Here is an 18275-nt window from a genome sequence, read left to right on the forward strand (position 1 = left end):
TGGTAAAAATAGTGAAATCATGTCATGTAATGCAATCTGCTCTATGACTGGTACTGCTGCCAGTGAATTCATACCAGTAAATTCGACAATGCAGGGGGACTTGAGAATTGGTTCATAAATTAGCAGCATCATAATTTAGGCATGACCAATGTAAATCCGACAATGTTCGAGAAAGGAAAGCTGCTCAATGTCAGGTATGCTGTAAATGCTGAAATAATTTTAATCCATCTTTATATTTGATTTTAGTGAGTCATTGTGAAAAGGCAAGAAAAAATAGTTGATTAAAAAGACTAAGCTGGCAGTTATTTAAAGTCTAAGGTAATGGTACTGTGTTTGATCACCTAATAAGAATAGTTAATTGGAAAGGGCATGAGCTGGCTGAGTTTTATAACCTGTTATTTCTGAATTTAATTTGCTCAACTTTAATTTTCATTTGGTTTTGCTGTGCTTGTGGGATTTTTGCTTTAATGAGACGTCACCTAAAAAGGCAAGAAAAAATAGTTCATGAGAAAGAGCATGAGTTGAGGGAGTTACGAAGTCTTTAAGGTTTTCTTACCACATGTTATTTTTCAAGATAATTTCCTCATATTTGGTTTCCGTTTGGTTAGTTGTGGTTCTGGGGTTTATACTTAATTAGGCGTCACATTCTACGTCAAAATTTTACTGTGAAAAAAATAAACCTTGTTATTTTTAGCATCAACTAACTTCCCAAGTACCTCTTGACATTTGTTTCAAAATGTTGACAGGCCAGAGAAGCTTAGTACATCAGAATTTATTATTGCCAACAAGCTGATTAGTTGTATTTATTCATTAAAAACATAATCCCTCTTTTAGGTATTGTTGATCTGGCCCAATCAGATTCAGTTTAGACTGGTGAAATGGTTTGAATCAATTATTGTTGCATGTTATTGTCTGGTTAACTTTGCATATATTTTATGATATGCAGGTTTTGTTTCATCATCAATAGATACTATGGGAAATCAGACCAGGGTTTTGTGCAAGTTGCTTTGCTGGGAAGTTTTTGCTAAACTCTAAAATGTAGGTGAAAGTTTTGAGAAAGGTAGTTATCATCTGTATAACTCCTCCAAGAGTCCAGGCTTATTTCGTTGCTTCTCCATTCTTTTGTTTTATTGTAATGTATTCACTGGTATTCAAGTAGCATGGAATTTTAGGTGCTTTGTAATGCAGCATATTTGTAGTGTTTACTGAGTTAATTGCAACTATTTGAAGAGAAAAGGAAATAAATGATGATAAATATGGAGATGTCGATATTTTGGGAATCAATTGATGGTATTTGATGGGTTCATCAGCCTGAACCGTTGCAGGACCCTCTGATAGAGTGAATTGAGAAATCTTCAGATATGATTTTGTGTGAATCAAGGTGTTGATCAAACATCAAATCTCTGTACTAAATTTCCAGAAAGAAAAAGAAATAGACTATATTTATTGAGATTGATGCCCAATAGCCAGTGTATGGAACTGATATTAAAAAAAAAAAAAAAAACTCAAAATTTAGCACAGATGTCAGAGCAGGTCAGGGGCACAGATTATAAGAACAGATTAGGGGATAAAACAGTAAATAAAATTAAAGAGAATAAAAATAACACTGTACATGGCTAGATGCACATTAAATACGAGGAGAAATGACACGTGATTGCAGCAGTGTTATCAGAACCGGATCGGACCGGAAAAAACCGGAACCGGTGACTTGTCCGGTTTGGTTTATTTAAAGAATCATTTGTGCATTTAAACCGGTCAAAACTGGTTTGACCGGCTGGATTTAACTGAGAAATCGCTGAAATATTTGGAAAAAAATCCGGTTCAAAACACATTCATTTAAAATTTTATTTAGAGCTATTTACACTATGGAAAAACGAAGGGAATCAAGCTCCATTGAAAATGACAAGGGGAAGAGGAGATTCTGACAGTGTGGACTCATTTATAAAAAAAGGTGTTTGCTGTAGCTTTTAAAAAAAATTAGTTTGACTCGATTCTCGAGGATTGGAGAACCAATTGGCCTATTAATTTAATATTTTGAAAGATATTACACAACGCTATATTAAATGTTAAAAGATTATCATGAGCAATGATTCATTTTGATATTTTGCAAATTTTTTATTTTTTTTTAATCTATCAAGTTCCTTTTTTAGTTGAAAAAAATTATATGTATATTCTGAACGTGCTTATTTTTATAATGTATGTAACATTTTTTTTTTTTGGAAAAATAAGATTTACAATTTAATTTTATCATAGATTTTTAAATTTTTAAATATTTTTATTGTATTATTAAAGTGGATCATAGAGATATGAAATTTACTTTAAATCTTTACAAGCACCAATAAATATTGTATAGGCTTTGAATATTGTGTGGACAACTTATATGTTCACTAATATACCGGTTTGCATCAATTTGAATTGAGTTATTTATACAATGAATTTTATTCAAATTAAACTATTTATCTAATGAATTTTATTCAAATTAAACTCAATTGATAAACTATTCAAATTAGTAGCACAAAATATTACTGCAATTAATATTTTTTAAGATAAAGATTTAGTAGCTCAATAAAAAATCAAGCTATTTTAAAAAACCAGTAATTGAACCGATCAATCCAGTGGTCCAATCAGTAAACCGATGAATCAAAGTTTTACGGGTTTAATGTTCAGTCCGGTTCTGATAACATTGGATTGCAGAGTAATATATAACTTTTTAGTTAAAATTGTAAAAGGTGAAGAGAGGTGAGAGAAAGTTCACGGAGGAGCATGATTTCTCTATTCATATCTTCAAAAGCGCTTAAATAGTAAAAGCACGCATCCCTCCTTTCATATCCGGTCAAATCAAGCCTTTAAAATTAAAATGTTGAATTAGGAAATGGCAGGGGCCGCGCGAACGCGTACCCCCTCAGAAACAAATTACGACGTCCACTCTGCCACTTGGGCAGATGGTAAGCCAGCACTCCCACCAGGGGCGGAACCAAGGCCTGGGCCAGCCTGGGCCCTGGCCCCCCCTTGACCTAGAAAAATATACAGAGCTCCATTGGCATTTTTCTATTTATTCTGTTGTATTGCCCTCTTGGCACCCCCGACTCCGTCTCTCTCCGCGCCCAGGGGCGGAGCTACAGGCTACCCCTGTCGAAGCGCAGTCTAATTTCGTGAGTTTTGTAAGATTTGGAACGTTCATTTGTGTTGGCTACTTGGCTGTGAGTTTTTATTTTATGGAGTGCTGTTTTGAAAATAGAACGAAAAGAGATGTGGGGGAGAAAGGTATGACATGATGGGACCACAATAAAAAAAATAGTAAAAAAATCTGTAATTCAATTGAATGGGCCGAATTTGCTAAGATCTCATATTTTTTTTGTTGAAGCTTGCAATTGATAATTGGGCCTTTTCTTATTTACTATTTAATTTACGTTTTCATTTTAAATTTTAGCCATAATTTGACTACTGTTTTTTTTGTTTCAATTAAAATTTGAATTTGCTTATTAATTTATTTAATTTAAACAGTTTATAATGCAAGAGCTTTTTATTATTTTTTTTAATGATTGTAATTACTATATTAGTATATTTTATTAGTAAAATATTTCATCCTAATTTAAAAAATAAATTTTTGAATGTTAATATTATACTTAAAGCAGGTTAATATACTTATTTACACTACTGTAAGAGCTCAGTATTGTGTACATTATTGATTTCACCAAGTTGAGATTTACACCGAGTTTACGGCAACACTTTGTTCAATTAAAAAATTACCATAGCTTCAATCAAAAAATTAATAAATAAATTAATAATATTTTTTCTGCCTACCCCTGATAAAAATTCTAGCTACGCCACTGTTCCCGCCGTGGATTTTCTGGTTAGACCCCCCCTACCGATCATTCCTGGTTCCGCCACTGACTCCCACCATGTGCAATGTGGGTCACTAGCCTAGGCCATGAACCTTTTTGATCGTTCATTGACCCCGTCCAGGTAAGTACTTATCTCCGTCAAACCCAACCTCCTCTTATAGATGCCTAGGCAATCTCAGCGCTTTTGTTATTAGCATGTGGGACTAATTAAGCAGCGAGAGGGAGTATTACAAACCGGACAGAGCGTCTGTCTCTGGAGTCTTGACCGTTCTGGGCTTCTAATTTTTTTTTTCAAGGCTTACTTATATCGTTGGGCCTGATTTGATAGAAGGAAGTCCAAAATTCAAGTATTTCATAATTCCAAACAGTATAGTTTGCTAATTGTTTTTGAAAATGTCTGATCCAAGTTCAACGGTGAGTAATTCTATTGTGATGTGGTCGATGTGGAGCATTCTACCAAATTTCTTAAAATGTTTTATATTTTAGAAATGAGAAACATTCTGTTATTATCACTTTTCAGTGCAGAAAATATTTTTTGACAGCGGCAGATCGATTCAGAAACCAATATGTTTTCTTTGGAAATATAAAAAAAAAAAATCTGATAATGAACCTAGCTCAATAATATTGATAATTACATATTTGACACACAATTTGGTTGCTAACATTCTTTATGACCGACAATAAATCTAAATTCCCTTATAACACTAATTAAATAACTTCATTCTCAAAACCAACACTTTCAAATTTCCCTCATTGTACAGGGAGCAAGGACCAACTCTAAAATTTAAGATGAAAATAAACGAATCGCCAGTATATTGGAATGAATCTTTATGTTGCTCACAAGTTAGATATAAATTCACATGATAACTTGTTGGTACAATTGTGTTCCAAAAGGATCGAACAAGACAAAAAGGCAAGAAATGAGATATATAACAATCATGTAGAAGTAGCACGCAATTGTGGTAGAAGTAAACATGCAAATAATGTTTGCCTCAAGATTTGTTAGGAATAACAAAGAAATTGCATGGTACAAACGGAACTAATTAAGCCTATTCGTTGTTGGCTGATTCGATTGGAGTTGTACGCGGTATTCATGCATGCATGATGTGTGTTTAGTAGGAACCCACAATTCTAATCTCTATTAGTCTTCAAAGTTCAAAAAATATTATGATGGGAAGAAAGAGAGCAGCAAACTAAGAAAATGAGGAATGATGAAAAAAAGTTCATAAATTACTTGTCAAAAAAAAAATTCTCTAAAATTGTTCCGAAGTCTTTGCCGGATTGCATTTATAAGACATTGGTAGAAATCAATGACAATGTTAAGATATTTTAAAATATTGCATGAGTCAAATACTGTGATGATTCTTATTGGAATCGAGTTATTCCATTATTTTTCTCAAATGTTAAGTTAGAACTTTTGAAAGATAAATAATACTAATTTCACACTTTGTTAATTGGAGAGAAAGATGCTATAAAGTCTTCATGGAAGAAACAAAGTATATGAGCAGTTGTTGGTACACGAATCCTATAGCAGTGAAGCATTTCAAATGAATAGCATAACATTTACAAAAACAACGAAGGGATGGGGTAGAAATAGGCTTTTCAGTTTACTGTTTTTATAGTTATTCATTTTTTATGTAGTTGTTCATCTTTCTGATTTATCAGTAATTTAGCTTCATGGGTTATTGGATATCATTTTCTTTGAACATTTTTACTTGTATTTACTAGAAATTCATCAACACCACACATCACAGCACCGTGGGCTCCAAACTTTGGAATCCAAAATCTTGTAACCGACTTTGGTTAATATAAAGAAAAGGTTTGACCCTTATTGTTTCTCAAAAAAAATAAAAATGTACGAAGCCCAAATTGTTTCTTGAAATCATTACTATGAAATAAAACATGTATTAGATTATAGTATAACCATAATTTAAAGATTATCGATTAAAAAAAGAAATATATGTAAATTGATGGTCAAATTAATTAATAAATTGGGATTTGTACTACCAATCAAAAGATGTGAACTAATATATTCACAAGATAATTTGGCTATTAGGTGTGAAAATAAAAAAAACTAAGATAATTATTAAATCTAAAGTTTTGGCATTAATTAGGTGTGAAATCATCCATTCACAAAATATATAATTCAATTGCATGGTTTGGCCATTAGGTCAGCAGACATCTATGTAGGCATGAAAATGCAACCATTAATTTTTTTAAATTTTTTTGTGTGCATGGTATTGCAAAAGTTATTGGCACAATATCAATAAGATTTGGCTGCATAATTTAAGCTGATGTTTATGAGATCTAGCATGAGTAAAATAAAAAGAGAAATTTTATTAATTTCTTTTCCGGTGATAATGTCTTAAAATGTTTTATATTTTATAAATAAGAAACACTTTAGTATTAGCACTTCTCTTATTTTGGAAGTTTGAAATAACTCATACTTTTAATTTGATTTACAATTTCAGCTTTTCTCTTTCGTATTTTTACAAAAAGAAAGATCCTAGCACAAATATACGCTAATAAGTTTTTCAATTCATGGCATTTTGATTTTATAGTCTTACATTAAACTTGAGATTGTAACTTTTGATTTTTTAAAAGAAATGAAAACATGTGATTCATCTTGACTTGTTTTAAAAAAACAAAAACCAATAAATAAAACCTGTCTTCCTCGTGCTTTTTTTATGGAACACAAAAAAAATCTGAGTTTTCATTCCACAAAAAGGAGATCCCTATCCCTTTTTTTTTATGTTTTTCTTACCTCTTTTTTTCATTCCACTAAAAATTTCTCTTGCTTCTCATACATCATTATTTATTCACGCCTTCACCTTTAAAAACAGCTAGAAAGACCGCCTCTCAATTTTGTTCCAGAGTAAGCCCGCGGCAGATAGGCATCTCCTAAGCTAACTCTATTTTTTAATTTGGGTCCCTATCATAATTCAAATAAATTGAAATTAATGGTTTGAAATTATTTTTCATCATTTTTAACTGCTTGATTCCCTACTAAATGAATTCATCACTCATGAAGTATATCGATTTGAATGATTTGAATTCATCGTTTAAAATATATTTGATAGATTTTGAAGGCCGTTAATACTTAGACTAATACTCACATTAGAATAATAGATGGACTCATTGTTATAATTACGAGATTGATTTATATACAGCATTTTACATAATTTTATTTAATTAATAATATATGAAAATATTAATTTAATAGAACATTGTTATAATTACTAAATATTTATAAAGAATCATCATTCGGATTCAACATGCGATCTCCGCACAGACTTATATTGTTCTATTTGATTATTAATTTACATTGTTTAAATAATAATAAGATCTATAATTATATATTTTTTTTATATCTTATGATTATGATATTTATATACACAATGTATTACAGTAATATATTTATTTCTATGCTATATTTTTTTAATTAGATTATATAAATTGTCAATTTTTTCATCAAGTATTTGTTATATATATTTATTATCCATTAATCTAATGGATAAGCGTAGAGTGTAGATAACAAATACTTAGAGACCTTTGAAACCCTCCTGATTAACCATATTTACAACCAAAATTATACAAAAGGTGAGTAGTTATGATGAACCAGACTTGAAACCCATTCACCAGAAACCCAGGAGAAAAAACATTCCTCGCCGAAAAATCCAAAAATAAACAGAAAATTACCCTTGTTGAGTAAGACCATGAGTGGTATAACAAGATCCAACATATGCCAGTTTGTGCATTCGAGCAAAATTAGCCAATTGGTTAGTCTCTATATTAAATGTGCATGAGATAAGTGCACTTAAAATTTGGATACTTTGCAAGCAGCCCCCAAATTTCCATAATTTCCAAATAAGCCCTCCAATCAATACTAATTGGCAACTGTGGGGAAGTGAAGTGACAGCGTGAGATAGGTAATTTGTTGAAATAGGAGAAGCTAGCATCTATTGAAAAGTGCATATATAACAAATATTTATTTCTGGTAGTTTTGATATTTATGAATTTTGGGAAGGAAAAATGTCCAAAAGAGATAAATTAAAAGATCCTTTGTTTTTCTCCAGGTTTTGCCACACCTAAAATCCCTCCACAATGTGTGAGACTAATTAGTTGAACTGAATATATTTTTACACAGAGCAAGATTAACACTTATCGTCATAAATACATAATTTTTATGAGATTCATTTAGTCTTTGCTAAATATTATTTTTTTAATTTAGTACCTTGCCAAACTTCTTTCTAAAATCTAAGGATAAAGGGAAATAAAGTACCGTAAAATAAAGAAAGAGGGAGAGAAGTTTTTTTTTTGCTTCTCCACGCTACCAAACTATCACTCGAACGGTTCTCCTCAGTGCTCTGTGATTTCTGAATGGGAGCGCAGTCAGCGGATCTCGTCTGGAGGATAGCGGATCCAAAACAGGCAAAAAAAGGATGACCGTTCGATTGGAACTCTCTTAGAGACGACCATAGTGGATCGCAACAGCACGGGCCCGTTATCCTTCCACCGTTGAGAGCGAGAGGTTTTCGCTGCTCTGTGAAACCAGCATCAACTGCCCAACTTGGAACGGGCGGGCCGACTGAGAGCGGATGAGATCCGGTCTACGGAGGAGAACCAATCGTTCAAATCACCCATGGCCCCTGCTTAGATTACAAGCCCACGCTACTGAGCTCAGCGATGGATAGCCTACGCGCAGGTAATATAAATGCTATGCTATTTTTATGATTTGCCATAGTGGGACTAATAGATCTCAAACTGGAACAAATCTCCATACCTGTTGATTAGATGTGGAATTGCTTCATGCAGCTTTTCCTATAACGTTTGTGGAATTCTGCGTGCTTTGGCTCCCTTATTATGGAGTTTTGTGGACTGAAGAGGTCAAGAGGATTGTCAATTGGTGTTGCAGCTTACGTGTTTGCTGAAATGCCTCTGATGTAATGTTCTTTTGATTTGAACATTTAGACTGATGAGTGGCATTGCCCAAAAGCATGGATCTTTGCCTGGCGTTCACACTACTACTGCATGCCATGGTGTATTTGTAAATGGAGAAGATGCTGTACAAATAGAAGCCCTGTTTCATGTCAAAGCTGTGGCATTTGAAAAGACAGGGACTATTACTTGGGGTTGGGGGTTGCACTGGAATAGCAACATAATATGTTTTTTTAATTTTAAAATTATCTAGGATCTCAGGTATAGAGAGAAAATCAAGTCATTTATTCCATGGCATCCTCACCGGCCAAGTATGCTCGGTCTAACTCAACTGAGCTGAGACCATATGATTACCAGAGTTTTTAATGTTCTCAGGAGAGGTTATCGTTGGTTAAATTGATGCACAAGATATTTCTGATGGAAATAGAAGAATTGCTGTGCGTGCTTCATCTCAAAGCTCAGTAATTGTGTCTATATGTAATTTTTTTTTATTAATACCATGTTAATTTGCTTTTCTGTGTGTTTAGTAGCAAATGCCAGTTATTTAATGATAAACAAAATTGCACACAATTCCTTGTCAGATATCCACATTAGTGAACTCTAATGGAGACATGACTGTACTTGATGGTGGTTTTATTACATTTTTTTTTGTTTTCATATGTAGATGGTTGAATAGATAAATTCCTTATTGTTTCTTCTCACATCAGATTCTTTTTGTTACTATTTTTCTTCAACTGAATTGTTTACAATGATTAGTGTGTTGTAATTGTGTTTGTACCATCAAGTATGTAATGTTTACCAGAGACAGAGTGCCACCTCTAGGACTGTCAAAAAAGCTCGGGGCTCGTGGATCGCTCGTGACTCGTCTCTAGCTCGCTCGCTAACAGCTCGCTCGATAGTGGACCGAGCTGTTAACGAGCCAGCTCGGCTCAGGCTCAGGCTCAAATAAACAAGCTGAGCTAGAGGCCAGCTCAGACCGGGCCAGCTCGGCTCGGCCCATAAAGGCCCATATAATTTTAGGTCTAAGTCTCATTTTCAAACAGCGGCAAATTTGAGTCCTCTTCACTCCCGACTCCTCCTCTACTCCTCTTCACTCTCCTAGGTTAAATCCCGACTCGGCAACTCCCGAGTACTCCACCGGACAACAGACTCGCGCAGTCGCGCCGCCTCGTGACACCTCTTGTAATCGCGCCGCCTCACGACGCCTCTTGCAATCGCGCCGCCTCGCACAGTCGCGCCGCCTCGCTTTGCCGTGCCGCCTCGTATCTGACCCAAACTCGCATCGTCATTGTCACTAAGCAAGGGTTAAAGGTTTTTTTCTGATTTTTTTTTCTGATTTTTTCTTCTGATAAATAACAGATGCTTGATGGATTTTTTTTCTGATTTTTTTCTTCTGATAAATAACAGATGCTTGAATCTTGATGGTTTTTTTTTCTGATTTTTTTCTCTGATAAATGACGGTTCTGTCATCTGTGCTTACTGGTACGTTGTACCAGTATCTATTTCGTACCAATTCTTTTGGTACCAGTTCTATTTTATAAAAAAATTCACAACCCAAATGGGTATTAATGAAATTTGTAAGCCTTCTATGTAATGTCTAACCTTTTTTTTTTTTTTTTGTCCAGCTTTATTAGGACATAAGTTGTTATCTCCCAACTTGCTAGTTGATGGCGTGAAGCGAGGTGCTTCCTTGGTACCGGCATCTATTCTGCCTCTTTTTTGTTCTCGGTTAGTTGTGACTTGTGAGCAATCATTCTCTTTTCTATTTGCTAATTTTGTGATTGATAAGTAGGATGTGTGTAGATTAATTTTGCATCCTTGCGCGGGTTGTTGCATTTCCCGGCTTAGATGCCTTGACTGTCATTTGTCAACATAGGGTCTGTTTTTATCATTTGTCAACATAGATTTATCTAAAGATGTGTGTGTCATTTTGTGATTGATAAGTAGGATGTGTGTAGATTTTTCCTTGATTGTTTCTGTTTTTGTCTCTCTAGCTCGTGCTAGGGTCTGTTTTTGTCATTTGTCAACATAGATTTATCTTTTTTACTTTCTTTTTGAAGAACACAAGTACCGAAGAACATCTGTTCTTTAATTTATATATATATATTACATATTTAATTTATAGCAAATATTAATTACCAAAAATGATTTTTAGCTAGGTGTGATACTGATTCCTACGGCTGTGTTGTTTTCAATTTTTTATTAGAATTTTTTTCACTTTTTATTGCAAATATTCTTCTTATTATTTACATCTATAATTTTCAGCTAGCTTTGACTAATATTTGTGAGCTTTGATTAATAGGCACAAATGTCAAATACATCATCTGATGGTGCTACTGCAGCCGGCAATAATCCAGTGATACCGGAAAGTGCAAATAGCACAGCTAGTGGACTTGGCTGTTGACTACTTGATTGGTAATTTAATTTTGTGGGATTTTGACTTGGCTGTTGGCAAGTTGCCTTTTTGTTCTATCTTCTAAATTAATTAGTTATGTGAATATAGTCGTACGAATTTAGTTTTAACTTCTAGATTAATTGAGTTGGATGTTGGCATGTTGCATGAATTTAGTTGTGTGAATTTATGTTATTTGGTGTGGATGTTGGCATGTTGCATGATTTTAGTTGTGTGAATTTATGTTATTTGGTGTGGATTCATATAAATTTATGTTATTTTGTATGAATTTATGCTCCACTTCTGTAAAATTGGTGTATGTTTATATTTTGATAAATTTCTAAAATTTGAATGATAACTCTTTCATATGGACATATTTAACTGCTTGTCTATTTCTTAGCAAGCATTTCATAACTTTAAATAGCATTTGATATTCTGCATAACTAGCATTGCCATATTATCAAGCATACCTTAGAGAGAGTAAATATGATGTATTGGGTACACGTATAAATAATCAGAAATAGCCTTTATAAATCATCAGAAATAACCTTTGTATAACAGCAGAGTAGCCCAATAAAGCAGCAGAGCAGCCCAATAAAGCCCAGTGAGCCAGCTCGTCAGCTCGCGAGCTAGCTCGGGCTGGCTTGTCACAAGCTGAGCCAAAACTTTTGGCTCGGGACCCCTATGTCCAGCTCGCTCGGTCCAGGCTCGGGCCAGAATTAACAAGCTGAGCCAAGGCCCAGCTCGGCCCGAGCCAGCTCGTTTACACCCCTAGCCACCTCCAACTTTGCTCAAAATCAGGTGCATAAAATCAATCAATATCACTAGACATGGTTGTACCATAGTCCCTGCACTCTGAACTGTACCTACTGAGATATAGTTGTACTAACCTAACCAGTATTATCACACCCCGGAACAGGGGGTCGCGCAGTTATCGCCAGTGTTTTAAAATACGGTTTTGTTCATGCATGCGGAAAGCCACTGCATGCCGCATATGCGGTATGCGGACGCATATGCGGATTTTTATGCGGATTTATATTTATATATTGTTATGTTTATCTATGTGGGCCTGCTTCTAGGAGTATGCGGGGGGTGGCAGGGGGTGGCAGGGGGGCGGCAGCCCCCTGCGAGCGTTGTCTGAGGTTACGAAGCACCTTTAACCGACGGCCCAGATTAGTCAAATTACCGATCAAGATGGACGGTCCAGATTAGTCCTTTTTCACATAAATTTTAATTAAAATACAATCAAATTATCATATGATTTGATTTAAAACAAGTTTGGTTCAAATCCGATTTAATTTGGCTAAGTTATTCCCAAAACAGCATTTTTCAGAACCCCATTGCGGCCCGCAATAGGGCTGTTGCGGCCCGCAACAAATTCCAAAATTTCCAGCCTCTGCAAATCGCCTCTGCCTCCATTCATTGCGGCCCGCAATGACCTGGTTGGATTTTAATCTGCGAATTTCCCTCTGTCTACTCTCATTGCGGCCCGCAATAAGGGTACTGTTTTCATTCCTTTGCCCATTTTCGTGAAATTTCACCCCGTTTTCAAACCCGATCAAATCCCCGTATAATTAAACAATTATTCCCCATTCACTAGAAATTTTAATGACATTTAACATGCAATTTCAACATTTAAGTCATAACAACAATTTAAAACATACCATTAGGGTTTTATAACATAATACGGTTCGATAATAACCTATACATCAAAATAACTGACTACGGGTTCAACTACACATTCAAAATGGGCATAAAAGGGTTTGGCATAACCTATTAGCCCGGCCTATACTCACGTGTCGAGCCCGAGTCCCACTTCACTCGCGTTTACCTACACATATCAATTCAAAGGGAAAAATTCCCCGAGGGGAGGGGGTGAGAAAAACCTGTCATCCATTTTCTCAGTGCGGAATTTAAAGGGCTACTGGATTTGTGAGAAATCCATCACCAGAACTAAATACACTAGCAAAAGGGTATCTATTTATTTATTCACCAATAATAATAAATGCACATGTACCGGGAATAGATTCAAACGGATTTCAATTCACATCTCATCAACATCAATCAACGAATTTCCAGAAAGATTTGGTTTCACAGATATAATATATATAAGTCTGGTTATGAGGTACAGATATCAACTATCGATCACCTCCGGCTTAACAGTTCTATTTTCTGGTTTCAAGTCATACAATCTCATCAATTCATCACTTAAAATATACACGGGCATATTCCACGAATATGCAACAGAATATCACTTTTCTCAAAAAGAAATCACTAACACTTTCACTGAATCACTGAACCACAGTTCTACCTAAAATTACACTGCACTTCCCTTACCCAACCGGTACTGGGTTCACTAGGGCCATTCTCCAAATGCGCATAAGGGTCCTGGATGAAAGTCTAGTAGCTAGCTAGACTTTCCACTATGATACACTGTTCACTTCACACAATCAATCCAAGTCATACTGTGGTTCCACTCACTTATTCAAAACGACAGATCAACAATCGATAAACCGTACCAACATGAGAATCATAACAGTTATACAATTCAATTACACTAATATCACAATTAATGCAATGCGGCAACAAATGCTTTCAATCAGAGATTCAACATGCTATGCACAGTTTATTTAAATCAAGCAATCAACATAAATATAATAATATGCACCGTTATTTAGTTCTACGAATAAACCCCAAAACAGATCCCGTGAACCCCCGCACCTGGTTACGTAGGGCACGTAGAGGGTCTGCGATCTCGCGACTCGGTAAGCTCGTCAATCCCGCTAGCCGTGCTCGTTAGGATCTATACATAGGTCAATTTATTAAATTCCGGCACTTTTACAATTTAAACCCTAATCAAAATTTTTTTTTTTTGGGAAAATCCGTAAATTGGAAATTTGGTTGCACTTTGGAACACGGAATCAATCAATTTACACTATAGAAACAACAAATGCACGGAATAATCAGTTTGGTACGATTCTACGGGTTTTCACCGAAACCCTAAAAACACAGAATCAAGAAATGAGAGAGAAATAGAAAGGGGAATTACCAATGGAACGGATGGATGTGCGAGGTTTGAGCTCCTCTTCCTAAATCTCCGTTTTCGGGCAATACGGTCACCGGGGGAGGGTTTAGGGTTGTCTCTCTCTCGCTCTCTCGTTGTCTTTCTCTCTTGGCGGAAACAAAGGAAAAGAGAGAAGGGATGGGGGCGCAGGAAAGGAAAGGAAGGAGGGGAAAGAGGAAAGAATGACAAGGGCCCCCACTTGTAAGTGGTCTTTTTTGCAAAATAAACCCTCCACTTGTTCGATATTGATTAAATGATTTATATAACACCTATTGCTTCTCTTTCTTAACACAATTAATCGTATAATTATTGTTCACCATCCACGTCACTAATTTTGTATATACGTATATATATATTATTCGATTTAACCACTTATTATTTTAATTAAATCTGAATTTTAAAAGTTCACAGTGTTACAAGTATTAGTAGCGAAGTGACAAAATTCAGGACCTTAATTTGATGATACCATAATTTGTAAATGGTTGTTAAAATTAGTGAAATCTGGTAATGTAATTCAATCTGCTTAAAGACTGGTACTGTTGTCCGTTAATTCATACTAGTAAATTCAATAATGTATGGGGATGGGGACATGAGAATTCGTTTATATAGTATTAGTATCATAATTTAAGCATAACCAATGTAATATATACCACCAAAACATAGTGAATCATGGTACCAAACTGCCAGTTTCAGTACCTTAACGAAACTCATGCAATAAAGATCTTAACTAACTAGATGGGACTTTGTGGTGTCATTACTGGAAAGAAGAAACTAAAAGAAATTCATGCCTCAAGAACACTGCATATCTACAAAAGAAACATCATAGTTAATTTATTTTACAAAATACATAAATTCCACACTAAAGTAAAATATCAATAAACTATAAAAACCTCATATCCTTATAAACAGAGCAACTACTGCTGCATCTTTTTGTCAATAGTTGGTATTGTCCACACTGTAACTTGGGTTATGATGTAAAACAACAAGTTTAAGAAGAAAGACAAATTCCACATCCTAACATAGGAGGCCAACTTGGGAAATTGAATAGCAATTTGGCGTGTTGTTTGTGTTTGTTCTTTTGTAGAAGAGAGAAATTTTCTTATCGTCCTAAATTTTGCCGGGAAGCTAATATTATGGATAACATTTACTGTCCAGGTAAAGAAAGAAATTGAAATAGTAGCAATGATGGACGTGGTGGCATCTCTACCATCACCCAATGTTACTGATGCGGCCATGATAAAGGCCAATTGCATAGTAAATAGGGATGTCCACAAGAAATTCAAGGAGAGACAAAAGCAAGTCCAAGAGCCCCTCTTACTAACTGCCTTTGCAACCACGAGCAACATTGCTGCAGACACAGAGGTTGACATGGCAATAGTGTCGAGTACGAGGAACACATTGTATTGCTTTTTTTGACGGAGGTTTGCTACTCCGTTTCCATTGTACGATCCCGGCACATTGAAAGCAGCAGAGAATGCAATTGTAGCGATTAAAACGGAAACAATTATCAAATTCTTGGAAACTCTGTCTATCCATTTTGTTGTTTCATCTTCCCAGTCCTTCAGTACTTTGTCTTGTCGTCGAGGACTAAAAATGGCTCCATAAGCAGACAGCGTTGCTACAGCACCTGACTGTTCAAATAAATGTTACGTGTAAACAACCAATACATTGTGATACTTGTGATTTACGAGACTATGTTCTTGCTAATTACTAAAATTTACGTGCATTATTCCCTGATTAAACCAATCACATGGACACAAACAATATCAAGGCCTTTTCTATGGAGCTCAAATGATGGCATGCTACTCGAAATGCATCTATTAGATGAAGGACATGGTTTAGAAATGAGAAAAAAAGGAAACAAGAAGATTCAAAGATATATGAGATCTTTTTTTTGGTCATAAGCATATGGGTCATAAGAGCCTAACATATACTTATTTGAAATAAAATACATTATGAAAAATTATCTGCTGATAATAATTAATAATTATGGTGTTTCCAGAATAAATATAAAATATTGGAGATTCTACCATGAGTAAGAAGCTTCTTAATGAACCCGCTTGGTCAAGCGCTGTCATGCCTTCGTTATTCATTAGCGTCGTGTCTGCTTTGCTTACTTTAACAAAATGCAAAATTACCTCTGAAAAGCCATTCATAGAAGCAAAGTGCAAGGGTGTGTTTCCTTCATTATCCCTCTCATTAACTAACTTTTTCATATCCGATTTCTGTGAAACAAGATTAATTATGGATATTATATTTTTCATATCTTGCCGATTAAGATTAATATCTCTACCACCATGTTGAGCCACAATATGCAGGAAGTTCCGACCCTGGTTGTCGCAAAGCTCAAATGAGTCCGGACAGTGATCAATCATACAAGAAATGGCAGAATAATGACGCATTCGCGCTGCAACATGTAAAGGTGATGATCCTTCTTGATCCTGAATGTAAACAGCTAAAGGCGCTTTATCCAAAATAGTTTTCACTATAGCAACATCTCCACTGGATGCTGCATAGTGAATTGGAGTGCTTCCTGAGGCATCCCTTTTATTAGCCAATTCAACTTTCCAATCAAGCAGCACGGTCGTTATTTCTGACAATGGCAACAAAAACTTTGAGTACTTTCTTTTATTGGAAGTTCTTAAAAAAAATTAGTTTCCAAGTTCTTTTCTAATTAATTAGACAGATTCTTTAGAAGAGTAGTATTCTTACCTTGACTTTGTAGGACAGCAGCATGCAAAGCATTTTGCTGGTTGGGCCCACCAAAGGATGAGTGCGAGAATTGTAATAATGTTGTTACAATACCAATAGAATTTCTAACCACAGCAAGATACAATGGAGACATGGAGGCATTATTCAACTCAATAGACAGTGCAGGAGCCACTGTCATGAGTACTTGCACCACATCTTCATGACCATGCCGAACCGCCTCATGTAGAACTGTATCGCCTTTTATGCTTCTTTTTGTGAGAACTTCATAGGCCCCAATACCGGACTCTTGTGCTAGAAATATAACAAGGGAGACGATGCAGCGGTGTCCTGCTCTGGCAGCCAGGTGCAGTGGTGTTTCATGTTTGGAATTTTGAGATACTAAAAGAGTATTGTCTCTGCGGATGATTTTTTCGACAAGTTCTGCATGGCCTTGTTCTGCAGCTATGTGGAGCACGGTGTTCTTTTCTGCAGTGACCTCTTGAAGCGTACATAAACCGTCACCGTGAATTCTGCCTCCCCAGTGCCTATTTGACTTTTTGCTCTCGTTATTGTCTTCCAACAAAACTTCCACATGAGTGGAATCTGTAATTGATCAGCAAAATATGAGAAATTACCTTCGCCAAGTACTTTTTTTTTATTAAGGAAATTAATAACAATTGTTTGGGGATGGTCTGCCTGATCAGGATACCTTGCAGTATACCTCACTATTTGGAAATTGAAACTCCCTCCCAAATTTTGTTTGTTTGTTATGGCTTGTCAAAAAAAAATAATAAAATAATAAAGAAGCTCACAAAAGGGATTTGATTGGTGACAACTCTTGCCCACAATCTGAAACTGTTAACCACTTGTCACAGCTCAATTGCATCTGCATTATGGTCATGAATTGGTGGGTACCTGAAACTGTACCAGGACAGTTTTATATGGTCTCAATAAAAATTGGTGGGTACCACCCTCTTTCATAAAAAAAAATAGTAAAAAATATATATTCATGACTCATATGTGCAATTACCATGACTAACATTGTTTATGCAAGCCATCTCCTCTTGTAGCCCAAGCAACTCATTAACACGATTTATGGATCCAGATAACATGGCTCGATATAGATCCGGGCACATAGCTTGTCGTCGGCTTCCTTCGTCTAAAGGAAGATCAGCCCCGGCTCTTAAATGATCAAGCGGTGGCTGGAGCAGGGATAACAATCGTTGATCTCCCTCTGATAGCAGCAAGGCAGCATAAAGCTGCTCATCTTGCAAATCATTTGCTTTCCTCAATGCACTGTCCAAATTGAAAAACATATTGCTACAACTTTAATTTCCAAGCACAA

At 35.5% G+C, this 18275-nt stretch overlaps 1 protein-coding gene and 1 long non-coding RNA gene across 2 annotated transcripts; one reads left to right on the forward strand and one right to left on the reverse strand.

The window, feature by feature from the left end:
* Nucleotides 1-8246: 8246 nt before the first annotated feature.
* LOC144559370 (uncharacterized) lies at nt 8247-9295 on the forward strand. Its single transcript, XR_013513124.1, has 2 exons — nt 8247-8550; nt 8661-9295. It is a non-coding gene; the product is annotated as an uncharacterized LOC144559370 (long non-coding RNA).
* Nucleotides 9296-14679: 5384 nt separating this feature from the next.
* On the reverse strand, nt 14680-18275 carry LOC144559354 (protein ACCELERATED CELL DEATH 6-like). The gene is made up of 4 exons (XM_078308374.1): nt 17961-18275; nt 16952-17533; nt 16270-16832; nt 14680-15870 (listed from the first exon to the last, which is right to left on the reverse strand). Exons 1-4 carry the CDS (start codon nt 18244-18246, stop codon nt 15154-15156), a joined length of 2148 nt encoding a protein of 715 aa, XP_078164500.1. The 5' UTR covers nt 18247-18275; the 3' UTR covers nt 14680-15153.

This window comes from Carex rostrata, chromosome 1 (assembly GCF_964058835.1).
Source record: "Carex rostrata chromosome 1, lpCarRost1.2, whole genome shotgun sequence".
Taxonomy (NCBI): domain Eukaryota; kingdom Viridiplantae; phylum Streptophyta; class Magnoliopsida; order Poales; family Cyperaceae; genus Carex; species Carex rostrata.